We start from the raw sequence: 21,575 nt of genomic DNA, 5'->3' as shown, positions 1-21,575 counted from the left end.
AAGATACATTAGCAAAAGATTTCTCCTTAGGCTGTCTATTTTATGAAATTACTTCATAAAGAGCTTTAAAAATATGTCAACAGGCTAAAAAACAAGTGGCCTTTGTTTTTAGACAGAATTTTTGGTTTTGCTTTTAGAATAGATTAATGTTGTTGAAAAACTATGACATAAGAGTGTAATATTTGTTTGACTCTGGATAAATTACTAGTCCTTGCTTAGATTTATTTTTCTCATCTTTGAAATTGGAATGATTATTTCTATTCTCTTATTTCACAGAGTGAGGTAAGAATAAAATGAGAAAATAAAATGGGAAAGTGTTTTTTAAATTGTAAAATCCCACAAGCATGTGACAGACTAGTTACAGTGATTTCTAAATTTGCCAGTGTTCCCCACATAGTGTCATACAAAGGGTACAACATGTGTCATTAGTATTCTATAGTTTTTTATTTGTAAAAAGGGTTAATGCTAAGTATAACCTATTCATAACTAAAGAACAGTCAAAAGTCAAAAGCGAAACCCATCGTGGCTCAGTGGAAATGAATCTGATTAGCATCCATGAGGACACAGGTTCGATCCCTGGCCTTGCTCAGGGGGTTAAGGATTCGGCATTACTGTGAGCTGTGGTGTAGGCCACAGATACGACTTGGATCTGACATTGCTGTGGCTGTGGTATAGGCCAGTGGTTACAGCTCTGATTTGACCCCTAGCCTGAGAATCTCCACATGCTGCAGGTGTGGCCCTAAAAAGATTAAAAAAAAAAAAAAAGGGAAAACAAGCCATTAATTTTTGAACTTATAAGTACCATCTAAGGTTAACTCTTACATTCTAAAAATAGCTCAAACACAAACATATATATTCATATATACACACATTTTATATTACAAATTAATTTTGTGGATTTTATATATATAACTAGTATTTTATATACATAAATATGTAATTTTATTAAATGTATAATAAAATATATAATAATGTTTATTAACTATAAAACTTACATAGCTATATAAACAATATGAGAATTACCATTCTGGGCCTGTTGTCCATTTGGTCAACTATTCTCAAGTGTGCTATGACAAGATTTTTGTGTAGGTCACCCAGAGGCTAATATTAATGGTAATAAAAATAACATTTTTACATTGTACTTGCTATATCCTAGAGACCATTCCAGACACTTTACATACTGTTAAGTCATTTGACTCTCACAACATCTTTTTAGGGTAGGTCCTATATTATTTTCATCTTCACAGATGAAAAACTGAATTATACAAAGGGTACCTATTTGTGTCAGATAGCTAGTATGTGCCAGACCTGAGTTTTGAACCCAGGCATTCTGGCTTTAAAATCTGTGTTAATAAGCCTTTAGATTTATGTGGTGCTCCATGATATTTAAAATGCATTCACACGTGTTCTCCAGTTTCTTACAAAACTTTTGTGATGTGTAAGGCAAGTATTAATTTTTACAAAATCTAACAATTTTATATACACATATATAAGATATATAAATGGATATATAAGATCTATCTGAAAATATAGATAGATATATCTTTTGCATTTCCACAGTACATCTCATACATCACTATTATTATTATTTTTGCTTTTTAGGGCTGCACCCATGGCATATGGAGGTTCCCAGGCTTAGGGTCAAATCCAAGCTGTAGCTGCCAGCCTATGCAACAGCCACAGCAATGCCAGATTTGAGCCACATCTGTGACCTACACTACAGCTAACAACAACGTCAGGTCCTTAACCCCTGAGCAAGGCCAGGGATTGAACCCGTGTCCTCATGGATGCGAGTCAGATTCGTTAACCTCTGAGTCACAACGGGAACTCCTCTCATACATTATTTTATGTAATTTTCAAAGAAGGCGTATAAGTAAGGCAAATATTATTATTGCCACATGTCTTTTTCCATGTGTTTTTTTTTAAAGCTATAGAGTACAGAGAGCCTAAATAACTTTACATTGGATATACAGACAGTAAGTGGCCAACTTTAGCTGATATCAGTAATGTCACCAATGACTTTTTGGGCACTTATAAGCCAGAGAGTTGAATTAGGCACTTTCCTTGTTTACCAACATTTAATCCTCACAACAACCCTATGAAGTAGATGGATACTCTCTCTAGTTTGTAGATGAATTAACTGAGACTTAGAGAGTTTAACCACTTTGCTTAAAACCTCATAAGCTACAAGACTGGTACTAGTCAACAAGTTTATCTAATTCAAAGCGTTGTTATTTTCTCTCCTTCACACTGACTTTGTATAGAAGGCAGTTAATATATTGGAATTAATTTAAACCAAGTAGCAAGAGAACATTAAAATATATTTGTACAAACTTCATACTTTATTTCAGTGATCCTTCTTATTTATTATTATTATTTTGATTAAAGTATAGTTGATTTAAAATGTTATGCCAATTTCTGCTGTACAGCAAAGTGACTCAGTTATACATTTTGATCCTTCTAATGTATTGTTTTGATGACTTAATTTATATCCACTTTTTGAAAGTGGGTAAGTCATATCTTAAACCCTAACTTTTGATGTAGTCTGTATAAACAAATGAGTTCAGAAATGGAGGAAGGAAAGAGGCATAGAAAACAGCAATAACCATCAATGTAGAAACCTAGGGAAAACTCATGGTGAAGCTTTGCTATCCATTTTACGAAATGGCAAAAACATTTGGAAGGGGCAGGGGTTATCAGTTACTCAAAGAAATTGAATTATTTTACTCATATTGCTTTCTCTTAATTCCTTACTACAACCAACTTTATTAAGCTATGAGATTTGATTACAGAAGAGGGAATACCATTTGGGAGTAAGGGGTGCATTGAGGGGAATGTGGGCTTTGGAATCTTTCACTTGTTTGCTATTTTTCCTAACCCCTATTTTTCTCATCTGAAAAATGAAGATCATGATGGCTGCATTGCACAGTTGTTATGAGGATGCAATTAATCAAAATATATGTAAGCTATTTGTCATTGCGCTGGTATCTCTTCTTCTTTGAGGAGTAGGAAGACCTAGGAGGTATCAAAATGGTGGTGTAAGAGTTCCTGCTGTGGTTCAGTGGTTAATGAATCGGACTAGTATCCATGAGGATGCAGGTTTGATTGCTGACCTCGCTCAGTGGGTTAAGGATCTAGCGTTGCTATGGCTATGGTGTAGGTCACAGACGTGGCTCAGATCCTGTGTTGCTGTGGCTGTGGTGTAGGATGGCAGCTATAGCTGCAATTCAACCCCTAGCTTGGAAACCTCTATATGCTGCAGGTGTGGCCCCAAAGAGACAAAAAAAAAAAAAAATGGTGGTGTAGGCATACAGAAGAGCAGTAAGAATATGGAAATTTTGGGGAAAGAAGTGTAGACAAGAGACAGACTCTGAAAGGAAAATGACATAGTGTAAAAGATGCTCCGAAGTGCTAACCCCAACTTCAGAAAAACGGTAGAGAGCACTACTTTTTTTTTTCCCCATAATTTCTTTCTGTCGTGTAATTTCTCTGTTCTTTGAATACAGAATTTAGTCTAGTTATATCATATTTCAGTAAGCTTTTATAAAATAATTTGGGAGCAAAATAACATAGCATTAGAATTTAGAGTGCAAAATCTCAACCTAATAATAAATAAGAAAAACTTCAGATAATTGATTCAAATAAACTCTGGAAACACATGTTCTTAGTTAAGAACTGCTAAATGGGCAGCAAAAAGGTGAATAATTGGGGATTCTATACAGTTTCCAGATCCAAAATGTTATAGTTTGTTTTTTTTTCTTTTTAGGGCTGCACATATGGCATATGGAAGTTCCCAGGCTAGGGATCAAATTGGAGCTGCAGCTGCCAGCCTACACCCCATCCGCAGTTAACACTGGATCCAAGCCGCATCTGCCACCTAAGGTGCAACTTGTGGCAGCGCTGGATCCTTAATCCACTGAATGAAGCCAGGGATGGAACTTGTATCCTCATGGATACTAGTCAGGTTCTTAACCCACTGAGCCACAGCAGGAACACCCAAAATAGATTTTTTAATTAAAATTCTTTTTTACCTTTTAGTTTGGATGATAAGATTATCAAAATGTATGGTTTATAGTAAAATATCTGTTAATAATTAATAGTAAATATTTTATTGAATTATTTAGTATTCATAGATGAATGTTTTGGGGGAGGCCACACCCATGACATATGAAAGTTTCTGGGCCAGGGATCAAATCCGAACTGCAGCTGCGGCACATAGACAAATTTTTGAGTAAAAAGTACCTGAATTTGAGTCTTAAATAACTTTGTGTGAATATTGATCCTGCTAATTCACAAACTGTCTGGGTTTGATGAGGTCTCTAGCTTTTCTAAACTTTAATTCAATTTCTATAAAATGTTGATGACAATACTAACCTCTCTGATTTGTGGTGAGGATTAAATAATTTGGAATAAATTTTATTCCTTTGGAATACACTATCTGGCTGATAATATGTGCTCAATAAATGTCATTTGCCTTTTTTTTTTTTTTGGTCTTTTTGCCATTTTCTTGGGCCACTTTTGAGGCATATGGAGGTTCCCAGGCTGGGGGTCGAATTGGAGCTGTAGCCATTGGTCTACACCAGAGCCACAGCAACGCGGGATCCGAGCCACGTCTGCAACCTACACCACAGCTCACGGCAACGCCGGATCGGATCGTTAACCCACTGAGCAAGGGCAGGGATCGAACCGCAACCTCATGGTTCCTAGTCGGATTCATTAACCACTGAGGCACGACGGGAACTCCTCATTTGCCTTTTTAACCTTACAAATTATATGGCGTGTGGAGTGACTAATTCTGTGGAAATAGTCTCTGAAGTTATTTTTATTAGTGGTATATGGACATAATTATATACAATTTTAATTAATGTACAGTTTCTGTGAAATCTTTGAGAAAGCTCAGAACCAAGCACAGTACATACAGTCTGTTTAATGAAAGTTGTTATTAGGAAGAATCAATAGACAATTGATTCTATGTTTGCTTGGAATTGTGCAGGTAATAAGTGATACCAACAAGAAAGATGACAGAATTCCTGCCTCAAGCAACTTAAATTTAGTGAATTTATCTATCATTCTATATATGTAATATAAAACATAAGTAAACATTAGAAAACCACTGAAGTATAAGAGATTCAGATTTTCAAAGAGTTTGATTCTTAATTTGTTCAAGGGAAAAATGAAGGAAATAGAAGTTTGCAGTGTTGTTGATATATCTGGGAATTGACATAAATGGATATTTGGTTTTCTCCATGCCATCATTTTAGTTGTTTTTCATCTAGGCAGAGACATTATACACATATATAATCATATTTTTTTTTTCACTAGATGCAAGAATTTGTATACGTCCACACCAGAAGCTTAAAACTTTCTCCTAGGTAGATTTTGTTTGCAATGCATATAAAAAATAAAATGTATCATTTTTTCTTCCAGTTTTATTGAGATATAGTTGACATACATCACTGTGTAAATTTAGGGTGTATAGTGATTTGATTTACGTACAGTATAATGATTTGATATACATACATCATGAAGTGATTATTACAATAAGTTTAGTGAACATCCATCACCTCATATAGATAAAAAAATTAAAGAAATAGAAAAAAAATTCTTCCATGTGATGAGAACTTTTAGGATTTATTCTCTTAGCAAATTTCATGTATAACATAGAGCAGTGTTAATTATATTTATAATGTACATCACGTCCCTGGTACTTACTTCAAACTGGGAGTTTGTGCCTTTTGACTGCCTTCATGAAATTCCCCTTTCCCTCACCCCATCTCTGGTATCCACATATCTGACCTCTTTTTCTATGAGTTTTTTATTTGTTTGTTTTGTTAGTTCCTGTTATACAGCATAGTGGTTTGATATTTGTATACATTTCAGAATGATCACCATGATAAATGTAGTTATGATAAGTCACCGTACAAGATATTACATAGTCACTGTGTTCCCCACACAGTACATTTTACATCTGTGACTCATTTATTTTGCAGCTAGAAGTTTGTACCTCTTAATCTCCTTTACCTATTTCTTTCCTCTCCTCTTCCTCTCTGGAAACCACCTGTTTGTTCTCTGTATCTATAACCTCTGTTTATGCTAGTTCATTTTTTTTTTTTTTAGATTCCACATATAAGTGAAGTCATACCGTATTTATCTTTCTCTGGCTGACTTATTTCACTTACCATAATACCCTCTAGTTCCATCTATGTTATCACAAATGGCAAGGTTTCATTCTTTTTATGGCTGCATAATATACCATTGCATATATACACCATAATATACCATTGCATATATACATCTTCTGTACTCACTCATCTATTGATGGGCACATAGGTTGCTTCCTTAACTATTGTAAACAATGGTCTAATGTATATACTTACCTCCTTGGCTGTAGATAAACTGACTATAGGTGGATGAGTTTATTTCTGGGCTTTCTGTTCTGTTCTTCTGTATATGTCTGTTTTTGTGCCAGTATTGTACTGTTTGATGACTGGCACTTTGTACCATAGTGTGAAATCAAGAAGCGTGATACCTCCAAATCTGTTCTTTTTCAAGGTTTCTTTGGCTATTTGGAATCTGTTGTGTTTCCATACAAATTTTAGAATTACTTGTTCTAGTTCTATGAAAAATACCATTAATATTTTGATAGGAATTGCATTGAGTCTGTAGATTACCTTGGGTAGTATGATCATTTTAACAATATTAACCTCATGTCATCTTCAGTTTTTCATCACTGTCTTACAGTTTTCCAAGAACAGTGGTTTTACCTCTTTATATTTTTTCCTAAGTGTTTTATTCTTTTTGATGCAGTTGTAAATGGGATTGTTTTCTTAATTTCTCTTTCTGATAGTTTGTTGTTAGTGTTTAGAAATGCATCACATTTCTGTATATATTAATTTTGTATCCTGAAACTTTACTGAATTCATTGATGAGTTCTAGTAGTTTTTTGGCGGTGACTTTAGAATCTTCTATCTATAGTATTGTGTCATCTGCACAAAGTGACAGTTTTATTTCCTTCTTTCCAATTGGAATTCCTTTTATTTCTCTTTCTAGTCTGATTGCTCTGGCTAGGACTTCCAATATTATGTTGAATAAAATTAGTGAGAGTGAGAATCCTTGTCTTATTCCAGATCTTAGAAGAAATGCTTTTGGCTTTTCACTTTTTTTTTTTTTTTTTTTTTAGAGCCGTACATACAGCATATGGAACTTCCCAGACTTCCCAGGTTAGGGGTCAAATTGGAGCTGCAGCTACTGGCCTATGCCACAGCCATAGCAGTGCCAGATCTGAGCCACATCCGTGATCTACAATGCATCCCATAGCAATGCCAGATCCTTAACCCACTGAGCAAGGTCAGGGATCAAACCTGAATCCTCATGGATACTAGTTGGGTTCTTAACCCCCTGAGCCACAATGAGAACTCCCAAGTTCAACCTTCTGAAAATAATTATATAATAGAGAATTGTGTTTTCAGAAGTATACTGCTAATGATGTTATGTGGATTCATCTTTAGGCAATCCAGTGGTGTGAAGACTTTTAGCAGTTGCAGTTTGAGTGACTTTGAAAATTTCATTTCAAATGTGGGTGCCCAGTGTCTTCAGAATAAGCCTCAAATGCAAAGTCCTCCAGCATCAATCTGTGGCAATGGCAGAGTGGAGATAAATGAAATCTGTGACTGTGGTACTGAGGAAGTAAGTTTGAAAACTACGAAAATTAATAAATAAATGTATTGTTTTAGTCTCTGTCTTTGTCATAAATGTTATGTATCTCAAATATGACTGAGTACCATGCAGAATATTGGCAGTAATGAAATCAGGGTTGAAATACATATGAGAATATACCATCTAGATTTAATAGGTTAATGAGTTTGTGACAAATATAAGAATATTCCAAAAATATTATTGCTGATAGGAAGAAGAGGAAGTCTAGAATAACCTTTTGGTTCCAAAGTAAATATATAAAATCTTTCCAAACCTGTGGATAACTTTAGACATTTGATAAGTGTCTTATTGAAGATTTTTTTTTTTTTTGGACTTTTTTTTTTTTTTTTTGACTTTTCTAGGGCCGCTCCCACAGCCTATGGAGGTTCCCAGGCTAGGGGTTTAATCAGAGATATAGCCGCCGGCCTAAGCCAGAGCTACAGCAATGCGGGATCTGAGCCGTGTCTGCAACCTACAGCACAGCTCACAGCAATGCCAGATCCTTAACCCACTGAGCAAGGCCAGGGATCAAACCTGCAACCTCATGGTTCCTAGTCAGATTTGTTAACCACTGCACCATGACGGGAACTCCAAGTGTCTTATTGAAGATTAATGCGTGAGCAGACCATCAAGTATCCTTTAGGGTTTTATCTCACAATTGAATCAGCAGTATGGGGAGGGAAGACTGTTTCTGTTGTAGTCTGAATGTTGGGTGACTTTATTAACTTGATAGAGAAGCCCTGAAAATATAATGAATGCACAAGGCCCAGGTTATAATGCTTCTAGACTGTTCAGTATTTGCAGCAGTGTTGCAGATACCATAAATGTTCATGATTACACCATAAATAGAAATGATATTTGGGTTGGATACATACATGAGTCAAAACAAACTTGTATTCATATCACATTGTTTTAATACTATGCTTTTGTGTTATGTTTTACCATTTGGTAGAACAATTCCTCCCTCTTTATCTGATTTTAAATCAGTTTTGTTGGAGGCATAATCTACATACAATAAAACACAACCATTGTTAAGTATAGAGGTAGATGAGTTTTCACAAATGAACATAAGTATTGGCACAATTCAGATATAGATTTTTTCTTATATAGATTTTCTTATATAGATTTTTTGTCTTTTTTTTGGCCTTTTTCTAGGGCCACTCCTGCAGCATATGGAGATTCCCAGGCTAGGGGTCAAATCGGAGCTGTAGCTGCCAGCCTACACCACAGCCACAGCAACGCAGGATCCAAACCACATCTGCAGCCTATACCACAGCTCACAGCAAAGCCAGATCCTTACCCCACTGCACAAGGCCAGTGATTGAACCCGCAAACTCATGGTTCATAGTTGGATTTGTTAACCACTGAGCCACGATGGGAACTCTGATTTTTTCTTTTTTAAACCGACCTATAATACTATACTAATTCCTATTATATAACATAGTAATTGCTGATTTTTTCTTTTTTAAACCGACCTATAATACTATACTAATTCCTATTATATAACATAGTGATTCAATAGTTCTGTACATTTCAAAATAAGTACCATAAGTTTTGTTATGATTTGTCTCCAAAGAGATTACATAGATACTTTGTTCCCCACACTGTATATTTTGTTCTCATGACTTATTTTTTTGCAACTAGAATTTTTTTTTTTGTTTTTATTATTTTTTTTGTTTTGTACACTTGCAGCATACAAAAGTTCCCAGGCTATGGGTTGAATTGGAGCTACAGCTGCCAGCCTATGCCACAGCCGTAGCAGCACAGGATCTGAGCCACGCCTGTGACCTACACCACAGCTCATGGCAATGCCAGATCCTTAACCCACTGAGCGAGGCCAGGGATTGAACCTGCATCCTCATGGATACTGGTCGGGTTCATAACTACTGAGCCACAATGGGAACTCCTACAACTGGAATTTTACATCTTAATCTCCCTCATTCATTTCTTTCCTCCTCCAAACCCCTACCTTTTGGCAACCACCTGTTTGTTCTCTGTATGTGTAACTCAGTTATATTTTTGCTATGTTTATTCATTTGTTATGTGTTTAGATTCTACATGTAAGTGAAATCATATGGCATTTGTCTCTGCCTAACTTATTTCACTTAGCATAGCATACTCTAGGTCTATCCACACTTTTTCAAATGGCATTTTATTTTTTATGGCTTAGTAATATTCCACTGTATATATGTACCACATCTTTGTCATTTATCTATTGATATGCACTTAGATTCCTTCCATTTCTTGGTTATTGTAAATAATACTGCAAAATGAACATAGGGGTGCATATTTCTTTTTTTATGAGTATTAATGATTTAAAATGTTACATTAGTTTTAGATATACAACATAGTGATTCAATATTTTTAATGATTGTACTCCATTTAAAGTTATTATAAAATATTGGCTATATTTCCCAGTTCTGTACAATATATCCCTGTAGCTTATTTATTTTATACATTGTAGTTTGTACCTCTTAATTATCTACCCCTCTCTCACCCTCAGCCTTTCCCTCTTGCCATTGGTAACCACTAGTTTGGTCTCTATATCTGAGAGTTTGTTTCTGTTTTGTTATATTCATTTGTTTGTTTTATTTTTTATATTCCACATAAAGGTGATAACATAGAGTATTTGTCTTTCTCTGTCTGACTTATTTCACTAAGCATAATACCCTCTAGGCCATCCATATAGTTGCAAATAGCAAAATTTCATTCTTTCTGATAGCTGAGAAATGTTATATTATGTGTATATATGTATACACACAGTCCATATCTTCATTATCTATTTTTCTGTTGATGGGAACAGGCTGCTTCTATATCTTGACAATTGTAAATAATGCTGTTATGAACATTAGGGTGCATGTATATTTTTGATTTAGTGTTTTTGTTTTCTTTGGATATATACTCAGGAGTGGAATTGCTGGATCATATGATAGTTCAGTTTTTAGTTTTCTGAAGAACTTCTATACTGTTTTCCATAGTGGAAAACATAGTATATAATGGTTCCCTTTTTTCACATACTCTCCAGCATTTGTTATTTGTGCTCTTTTTGATGATAGCCATTCTGACATATGTGAGTTGATGTCTTATTGTGGCTTTCATTGCATTTCCCTAATGATTAGTGATGTTGGCATCTTTTCATGTACCTACTGGCCATCCATGTGTCTTTTTTGGAAAAATGTGTTTTCAGGTCTTCTGCTCATTTTATTTTTTATTTTTGGTCATGCCTATGGCATGTAGAAGTTCTTGGGTCAGTGATTGAACCTATGCCACAGTAGTGACCCAAGCCACTGCAATAAAAATGCCAAAGTCGGAGTTCCCGTCGTGGCACAGTGGTTAACGAATCCAACTAGGAACCATGAGGTTGCGGGTTCGGTCCCTGCCCTTGCTCAGTGAGTTAACGATCCGGCGATGCCGTGAGGTGTGGTGTAGGTTGCAGACGCAGCTCGGATCCTGCGTTGCTGTGGCTCTGGCGTAGGCTGGCGGCCACAGCTCCGATTAGACCCCTAGCCTGGGAACCTCCATATGCTGCAGGAGCGGCCCAAGAAATGGCAAAAAGCCAAAAAAAAAAAAAAAAGCCAAAGTCTTAACACACTGTACCATAAGAGAACTCCCTTCTGCCCATTTAAAAAAATTTTTTATGTTGAGCTGTATGAGCTATTTATATATTTTGGATATTAACCCCTTATGATTCATATTATTTGCAAAAATTTTCTCACATTCAGTAGGTTATCTTTGCCTTTGGTCAGTAGTTTCCTGAGCTGTACAAAAGCTTTTAGTCCGATTTGTTTATTTTTGCTTTTATTTCCTTTGCCTTAAGAGACAGGTCCAAAAAGTACTGTTGCAGTTCATGTCAGAGTGTTCTGCCTATGCTTTCTTCTAGGAATTTTATAAAGATATATGTATTTAATCTATTTTGAGTTTATTTTAATATATGGCATGAGAAAACATTTCAGTTTTATTTTTTTCATGTAGATGTCCAGTTTTCCTAGCACTGCTTATTAATTGACTGTCTTTTCCCCATTGTACTATCTTACCTCCTTTGCTGACAATTATTTGACCATAAATGCATGGGCTTATTTCTGTGCTCTCTTCTCTGTTCCATTGATCAATGGGTCTGTTTTTGTTCCAGTGTCATATTGTTTTGATGACTGTCTCTTTGTATCATAATTTGAAGTCAGGGAGTATGACACCTCCAACTCTGCTCTTCTTTTCTCAAAATTGTTTTGTATTCTTTATCTCTGTTTTTTTCTTCTTTATATTTTAGAAGTCTTGGCCAAAAGAGGGCATCGTATAATGATCAAGGAATCAATCCAGGGAGATTTAACGTTTGTAAATATTCATGCATCCAACATTGGAGCACTTAACTACATAAAGCAAGTATTAACAGACGTAAGGGGAGAAATTGGCAGTAACTCAATAATAGTAGGAAACTTTGACACCTGATTTATGTCAATGGAGAGATCATCCAGACAGAAAATCATAAAATACTGGATTTAAGTGACACATTAGACTATATGGAATTAATAAATGTAAATATAGAGCACCCCACCCCAGAGCAGCATAATACATGTTGTTTTCAAGTGTCCATGTACCATTCTCCAGGATAGATAACATGGTAGGCCACAAAATAAGTCTCAGTAAATTTAAGAAAAGGGAAATCATATAAAGCTATCAAGCATCTTTTCTGACTAGGATGCTATGAGAATAGATATCAACTTCAAGAAAAGTGCAGAAACCACAAATATGTCTAGACTAAACAATATACTGCTAAACAACCAATGGATCACTGAAGAAATCAAATAGGAAATTAAAAAAAAAAACTGTAGATAAATGAAAGCAAGAAACAATGATCCAAAATCTAATCTATGGGTCAAAGCAAAAGCAGTTCTATGAGGGATGTTTTTAGTGATACAAGCTTACCTCAGGAAATGAGAAAACCTAATCTAGAAGTGCTCATGTGGCACAGTGGGTTAGGGATTTGGAACTGTATTGCAGTGGCTTGGGTCACTGCTGTGGTGCAAGTATGATTCCTGGCCTGGGAACTTCCACATGCCATGGACATGGCCAACCCACCCCCATTCTTACACATACAGGAACTATAAAAGAAAAAAATACCCCAAAGTTAATAGATGCAAAAAAATAATAAATATTTAGAGCAGAAATAAATGAAGTAGAAACTAAAAAAATAGAAAGCTCAGTGAAACTAAGAGCCATTCTTTTTGAGAGAGATAAAATTTATAAACCTTTAGCCAGGCTCATCAAGAAAGAGCCTATATCAATACAATCAGAAATGAAAAACGAGAAGCTACAGCTGACACCACAGAAATTCAGAGGACCATAATATAATACTTCAATTATATGCCAGTAAAATGTACAACGTGGAAGAAATTGACAAATTCCTGGAAATGTATACTCTCCTAAGACTGAACCAGGAAGAAATAGAAATTATGAATAGGATAGTTACCAGTAATGACATTGAATCAGTAGTAATAATAATAAAAAAAAACTACTAACAAAAAAAGTCCAAGACCAGATGGCTTCAATAGGTGAATTCACCAAACATTTAGAGAACCATTGACACCCATTCCTATAATGATAAATGACCATATATAAGTGTATTTCCCTGAATTCTTTTCTATTATTTGTCCTTATGCCAATTCTACACTGTCTTAACTAATGTACTTTTATAATAGGTCTTGAAAACAGATTATGTATATTAGCCAACTTTGATCCTCTTTTCTGAGATAGTTTCACTATTCTAAGACCATTTTATTGCCATGTAAATTGGAGAATCAACAACTAAATGTAAAGACTTTGTTTGGAATTGTGTTGTATTGATACATCAATTTTGGGGAAGTTACTTTATTAGCAATATTGAACTGCCAGTCTATGCACATGTTGTATCTCTCCACGTATTTGGCCCTTCTTTATTTAGTTCTTCTGTGGGTTTCTTGTTTTGATAGTGTTTAAAACTTTTATTTAGCAATTGTAGTTATTTAGCACTATAAAAATTACAGTGGACTTTTCTGAATTCACATTGTATTTAGTGTTGATTGGAAGTACTGAGCATTGTCTTCTTTGCTTTTTAAGAAAGTTTTCTGACTTTCACTATTTAACATGATATTAGATATAAGCTTTTTTGTTTGTTTGTTTTTAACAGGTGCCCTTTACCATATTGGAGAAATTACTTTTTATTTTTCCATTCTACTTAACTGAGAGTTTTTAAGTTGAAAATTTGAAGTGTAATACTGTAAGTTTAAGTTGTTCAGTGTGTTGCTGTGATACATTTATATATAATATGATTGCTGATATAGTGATATGTATTACATTACATAATTAGTATACAATATTATTGTCTATGTTGATTATATTGTGCATTAGTATTCTATGGCTTATTTACTACTTGTTTTAAGTTCGTACCCTTAAATTCCATCACTCTATTCCTTTGCTTCCCCTGACCTCTGGTGACCAGTATTTTACTGTTTTTCACAGGTTTAAGTTTTTTTAGATTCCACACATAAGTGATATTACACAGTACTTGCCTTTCTCTGTTTGACTATCTCATAGCATAATGTACTCAAGGTCCATGGATGTTGCAAATGGGAAAATAGCATCCTTTTTTATGGCTGAATAACATTCCATTGTATATGTATACCACATCTTTTTTTTTTCCATTAATCCATTGATAGGCATTTGGGTTGTTTCTATATCTTGGCTATTATAAATAATGCTGTTTTGTTTCCTTTAGTTATATACACAGAAGTGGAATTGATGGATCATATGATAGGTCTATTTTTAATTTTTTGAGGAACTTCCATATTGTTTTCCTCAGTGGTTGGACCAATTTACAGTCCCATTTACAGTGTATAAGTCTTTCCCTTTTACCACATCCTTGCTCACACCTGTTCTCTCTTGTCTTCTTGATGAAAGCTGTTTTAATACATGTGAGGTGATCTCTCATTGTGGTTTTGATTTGCATTTTCTTGATGATTAGTGATGGTGAACATCTTTTCATGTACCTGTTGCCCATCCATATGTCTCCTTTGGAAAAATATCTAGTTCTTTTGCCCATTTGTAAAATTGGATTATTCGTTTTTGCTTATTAAATTAAGTTCTTTATATATTTTGGATATCACCCCTTATCTGATACATGGTTTGCAAAAGTTTTATCCGTTTATGTAGATTGTCTTTTCCATTTTGTTAATTGTTTTTTGATGTGTAGAAGCTTTTGAGTTTGATATCCCACTTGTTGATTTTTTTCTTTTGTTTGTCACTTTAGCATCATGCCCCCAAATTTATACTCAAGAGCAGTATTGAGTTTCTTCCCTACATTTTCTATGCTCTTAAATTTGTTGAGGTTAGCTTTGTGCCCCAGTATGGGATTGATCCTTGAGAATGTTCCATGTGCACTTGAGAAGAATGTATATTCTGATTTTTTTTTTTGGATGTAATGTCCTGAAAATGTAGATTAAGTCTAACATTTCTGTTGTGTCATTTAGGATCTCTGTTGCCTTATTGATTTTTCTGTCTAGAGGATCTGTCCATTCATGTGAGTGGGCTGCTAAAGTCTCCTACTATTATTGCATTCTCATCAGTTTCTCCTTTTATGTCTGTTAGTGTTAGTCTGGGTGCTTCTATATTAGGGGCATGTATATTGACAATTACAATATCCTCTTCTTGAATGGATCCTTTTACCATTAAATAATGTCCTTCGTTGTCTTTCTTTATGGCCTTCATTTTAAAGTCTCTTTTGTCTGATATGAATATTGCAACTCCTGCTTTCCTGTCTTATCCATGCATGAAATATCTTTTCCCATCCCCTAACTTTCAATCTATATGTGTCCTTTGCCCTAAGGTGGGTCTCTTATAGACAGCATATTGTAGGCTTTTGTTTGTATGGTAATTCTATTTTTAATTTTTTGCACCATACTATTTTACATAGTGGCTGCACCAATTTACTATTTATTTATTTATTTATTGGTCTTTTTAGGGCCATACCCATGGCATATGGAGGTTCCCAGGCTAGGGGTCTGATCAGAGCTATTGCTGCTGGCCTATGCCAGAGCCACAGTAATGCTGGATCTGAGCCACATCTGCAACCTACACCATAGCTCACAGCAACGCCAGATCTTTAACCTGCTGAGTGAGGCCAGGGATTGAATCCACAACCCCATGGTTCCTAGTTGGATTCGTTTCCACCGCACCATGATGGGAACTCCGGCTACACTGATTTATAGTCCCATCAACAGTGTACTAGGGTTCCCTTTTTCCACATCTTCTCTGACATTTGTTACTTTTTTCTTTTTGATAATATTATTTTAACAGGTATGAGGTGATAGCTCATTGTGGGTATGATGTGCATTTCCCTAATAATTAATTATGTTGAATATCTTTCCATGTGCCTGCTGGACATCTATATGTCTTCTTTGGAAAAAAAGCTATTAAAGTTCTCTGCCCATTTTTTTAGTTGATTATTTCTTACTTTGTTATTTGAGTTGTATAAGTTCTTTATGTATTTTGGATATCACCCCTTATCAGATACATGATTTGAAGATTTTTTGTTTTATGGAAAGTATTAATATCTTATTAATATGATCATCTGATGCCAAAGAAATGAACGTAATTTTACAAACTCAGAATTTTGGCAGGTACATGAAATTTACCTTTTATTGTAGTTTTATTTTTTTTCCTTTTTAAAAAAAATATCTGTTGAATAAAGAGGAAAGTATTGAGTGTCTTTTACATGCTAGGAACGATGCTGGTACTGAGGATATTGTTAGTATATTTAGAGTTGAATAATTGTAGCAGGTACTATATTGCCCATAAAGCCTAAAATATTTACTCTTTGGCCCTTGACATAAAATGTTTGCTGACTCTTGCTCTAAATATTACCTATCACTTTTGGCAGTTTTGCTGTGGATTGCTGGTCCTGTTCTCCAAGCCATAACCTGACCAGATTTCTGGTAGGCTGTGCCTTATATTTCTTGTGGCACATCTCTTCATCATCGGTATACTTTTGACTCGGTTTAAAGTGGTTGAGTTAATGGATGTGGATAAAATCAACCAACCAACAACCAATCTCAGTCCCCACGCAATGAAGTAACTTGATTTTTTAAATTAGAAAACAGCAACAACTATGAGTTAATTATATATTTTTTTAATTACTCAAATGAATTTATCACATCTGTAGTTGTATAATGATCATAACATTCTGATTTCACAGGATTTCCATCCCACAGCCCAAGCACATCCCCCCACCCCCCAAACTGTCTCCTCTGGAGACCATAAGTTTTTCAAAGTCTGTGACTCAGCATCTGTTCTGCAAAGAAGTTCAGTCTGTCCTTTTTTCAGATTCCACATGTCAGTGAAAGCATTTGATGTTGGTGTCTCATTGTATGGCTGACTTCACTTAGCATGATAGTTTCTAGGTCCATCCATGTTGCTAAAAATGCAGGTATTTCGTTCATTTTAATGGCTGAGTAATATTCCATTGTGTATATGTACCACATCTTCTTGATCCTCTCCTCTGTCGATGGACATTTAGGTTGTTTCCATGTCTTGGCTATTGAGAAGAGTGTTGCAATGAGCATCAGAGTACATGTGTCTTTTCGAGTCGTGGTTTTCTCTGGATAGATGCCCAGGAGTGGGATTGCTGGATCAACTGGGAGTTCTATGTTTAGTTTTCTGAGGCATCTCCATCCTGTTTTCCACAGTGGTTGCACCAATTTACCATCCCACCAAGAGTGTACTAGGGTTCCTTTTTCTCCACACCGTCTCTAGCACTTCTTGTTTGTAGACTTTTGGATGATGGCCATTCTGGCTGGTGTAAGGTGGTACCTGATAGTGGTTTTGATTTGCATTTCTCTAATGATGAGTGATGTTGAACATCCTTTCATGTGTTTTTTGGCCATCTGTATGTCTTCTTTGGAGAACTGTCTGTTTAGATCTTCTGCCCATTTCTTGATGGGGTTGTTTGTTTTTTTTTTTTTTTTTTTTGGTATGGAGCTGCAGAAGGTGTTTATAAATTTTGGAGATTAATCACTTGTCAGTTGATTCACTTGCAAAGATTTTCTCCCATTCTATGGGTTGTCTTTTCATTTTGTTTAGGGTTTCCTTTGCTGTGCAGAAACTTTGAAGTCTGATTAGGTCCCATTGTTTATTTTTATTTTTATTGTCAATACTCTTAAGAGGTGGATCTGGGAAGATGTTGCTGTCATTTATGTCAGAGAGTGTTTGGCCTATGTTTTCCTCTAGGAGTTTGATAGTGTCTGGTCTTATATCTAGGCCTTTAATCCATTTTGAGTTTCTTTTTGTGTATGGTGTTAGGGAGTATTCTAATTTCATTCTTTTCCATGTGGCTGTCCGGTTTTCCTGGCACTACTTATTGAACAGGCTGTCTTTTCTCCGTTGTATATTCTTGCCTCCTTTGTCATAGATGAGTTGGCTGTAGGTGCGTGGGTTGAATTCTGGGCTTTCTATCCTGTTCCACTGATCTATATTTCTGTCTTTGTGCCAGTACCATGTGGTTTTGATGACTGTTGCTTTGTAGTCTAGTCTGAAGTCTGGGAGCCTGATTCCTCCAGCTCCATTTTTCTTTTTCAGGATGTCTTTGGCTATTGTGGGTCCTTTGTGCTTCCAAACAAACTTTAAAATATTTTGTTCAAGTTCTGTGAAAAATGTCCTTGGTAATTTGATAGGGATTGCATTGAATCTGTAGATTGCCTTAGGTAGTATAGCCATTTTGATAATATTGACTCTTCCAATCCACAAGCATGGTATGTCTTTCCATCTATTTGTGTCATCTTTGATTTCTTTCATCAGCATCTTATAGTTTTCAGAGTACAGGTCTTTTGTCTCTTTAGGTAGGTTTACACCTATGTATTTTATTCTTTTGGATGTGATGGTAAACGGGATTGCTTCCCTAATTTCTCTTTTTGATCTTTCATTGTTAGTGTATAGAAATGCCGTCGATTTCTGTGTATTAATTTTGTATCCTGCAACTCTGCCAAATTCGTGGATGAGTTCTAACAGTTTTCTGATAGAGTCTTTAGGATTCTCTGGGGCTTCTCAGTGCTGGTGGGGCCAGATTTTCCCAAAATGGCCACCTCCAGAGAAAGGCACAGCTGCTGAATATTCCCAAGAGCTTTCCTTCCAATGTCCTTCCCTCACAACAAGCCACATTCACCCCTGCTTTCCCAGGATGTCCTCTAAAAACTGCAGTCAGGTTTGACCCAGATTCCTATGGAGACTTTGGTTTGCCCTGGGACCCAGTGCACATGAATTCTGTGTGAGCCTTTTAAGAATGGGGTCTCCATTTCCCCCAGTTCCGTGAAGCTCCTGTGCACAAGCCCCACTGACCTTCAATGCCAGATGCTCTAGGGGCTCTTTCTCCCTGTGCCAGATCCCCACACGTGAGAGTTTGATGTGAAGCTCAGAGCTCTCACTCCTGTAGGTGAGTCTTTGTGAACCAGCTAGTTTTCAGTCTGTGGAACTTCCCACCCAGGAGGTATGGGATTGTTTATATTGTGAAATCGCCCCTCCTACCTCTTGATGTATCCTCCTCTTTTTCGTCTAGGGTAGGATATCTTTTTTAAAGTTTCCCGTCCATTTGGGTGAAGAATGCTCAGTCTTTATTTGTGAATTTTGTTGTTTTTAGGAGAGAAGTTGAGCTCCAGTCCTTCTATTCTGCCATCTTAATCCTGTCTCCAGTTAATTATATTTTTAAAAGGGAATTATAGAGGCACTTCAACTTAAAAATTACCCATTCTGTCTGATGTAGACATTTACAGATAAAATACAAAGTAGCAATACAGGGGGTTCCCGCTGTGGCACAGCAGCATCGGCAGCATCTTAGGAGCACTGAGAAGTGGGTTCAATCCACTGCCGGGCACAGTGGTTTAGGGATCCAGCATCACCGCACCTGCAGCTTAGATCGAGACTGTGTCTCAGATCTGATCCCTGGCCTGGAAGCTCCATATGTCACAGGGAAGCCAAAAATGTAAAAAAGCAAAGCAAAACAAAACAGCAATACAGGAGATGCTCTCTGTTCAAGGAATATTTATATAGCAAGTCTTTGTGGGGAAGGAAGTAGTTGCAGCATAGTTCTTGAATCTCTTTAGATTTTTATAAAACGGAGCAACTGGATGAAAAAGACAAACCTATGGATAATATTTACAACAAGACCAATTGAAAAGTTATTGTCCTGAACCTCCAAATATAAGCAGGTATGGAACAAGGCTTTTGTGGTATCAACATTTGCACAGGAGACAATAGGGAAGCAATGGAGAATATCTAAATCTGAGAATGAGAGAACCCCAAAATAGTCACCAAATGTTTGTGGAAAACATAGCAGGCCCAGCTGAAACTGGAAAGCCTTTTGCCTGCTCTAGTTGTGGGTAAGTACAAGGGGTTGATTATTGGGACTAGAAGAACTGAAGCATCTTGCTCCTATCAACTTTTGGAACTTAACCACTGTAATGACCTTCTAGGAGAGGTCTGCAACCTGAGAAGAACCCGTTGGGAGTGGTGGATGTGGATATTAGAAATGAAAGAGAGAGGATCCAGATAAAGTCAGGCTAGAATAGAATCCAGAAGCCTTGGGAGGAATATTGTAGTTTTATATCACACTAGTCTAAAAGCAGTTCTCCACAACTACTCCAGCATAGCTCCTTTGGAATTATTTCAGTCATTCTTAATATGTGGCTTTACCAAAGACTTTGAATCTAAAACAAACATAAAATTTCAAATTAGTTATTTTTAGTTATGAATGGGATAGGAAAAAGTCATCAGATGATGGCTAGAGCTGTTAATTTCCAACAAAACACTGTGTTGAAATATTGCTTCTGATACACCAGGTATAAATCAGAACTTTCAAAAAACAGGCCAACTACCAAAATGCAATAATGAAGCCTCTGCAGCTTAGGCATTGCAGAGTCCTAAACTTCTGACAATGCTAAGCAAAGCATCTTTCCTGCAAATTAAATGGGTTTCTAGGATTACCATGTAGTTGAGCTTTCAGAGACAGACACTCAAGCATATCATTAGCATATATCATCATGACTGTGGTTGTAATTAATTATGTCTAAAGAGTTTAATACCCATGCAAGTCCAAAATGGAAGAACACATAAATGGATATGGTAATCGCCAAGAGCAGACTGTAAAAGCACTGGCTGTCTGTGCTGGTGCAACCCTGTGGGAAGTTTTCTTCTGCAGAAGCTGAGTTTAACAGTCCACCTAAAGAGATCAGTGGAATAAGAACAGTCATTGTGGGAAGAGACAGAAACATTCTTCTCTCCCTCTTATTACCTGCCACTCTGACTTTTTATTTATTTATTTTTAAATGATTTTTTCCCATTATAGTTAGATTAGTGTTCTGTCCGTTTTCTACTATACAGTATAGCAAAGTGACCCAGTCACACATATATATATTTCTTTTTTCTCACATTATCTCCCATCATGTTTCATCACAAGTGACTAGATATAATTCCCTGTGCTATATAGCAGGATCTCATTGCCTATCCACTCCAAATGCAATAGTTTGCATCTACCCAAACTCCCAGTCTGTCCTACTCCCTTCCCCTCCCCCTTGGCAGCCACAAGTCTGTTCTCCATGTCCATGAGTTTCTTTTCTGTGGAAAGGTTCTTTTGTGCCATATATTAGAGTCCAGATATAAGTGATCTCATATGGTATTTGTCTTTCTTTTTCTGACTTCACTTACTATGAGAGTCTCTCGTTCCATCCATGTTGCTGCAAATGGCATTTTTTTTTTTTATGGCTGAGTAACTATTCCATAGTGTATATATACATTTTCTTAATCCATTCATCTGTCAATGGATGAATGGATTTCATCAACCTAAACAACAATTTAGGTTGTTTCCA

General features: G+C 36.0%; 1 protein-coding gene and 1 pseudogene across 1 annotated transcript in view; one reads left to right on the top strand and one right to left on the bottom strand.

Moving 5' to 3' along the window:
- The window catches only part of ADAM32 (ADAM metallopeptidase domain 32), a 125,061-nt gene that overhangs the window by 58,865 nt on the left and 44,621 nt on the right, over positions 1-21,575 (top strand). The window contains exon 12 of the mRNA XM_047770237.1: positions 7,509-7,686. Within this exon, the coding sequence (XP_047626193.1) occupies positions 7,509-7,686 (178 nt within the window). The remainder of the gene's footprint in view (positions 1-7,508; positions 7,687-21,575) is intronic.
- On the bottom strand, positions 20,767-20,981 carry LOC125122182 (phosphatidylinositol N-acetylglucosaminyltransferase subunit Y-like; annotated as a pseudogene).

Source organism: Phacochoerus africanus, chromosome 3 (assembly GCF_016906955.1).
Source record: "Phacochoerus africanus isolate WHEZ1 chromosome 3, ROS_Pafr_v1, whole genome shotgun sequence".
NCBI classification, from domain to species: Eukaryota; Metazoa; Chordata; class Mammalia; order Artiodactyla; family Suidae; genus Phacochoerus; species Phacochoerus africanus.
This window is presented reverse-complemented; position numbering and strand designations above follow the sequence as displayed.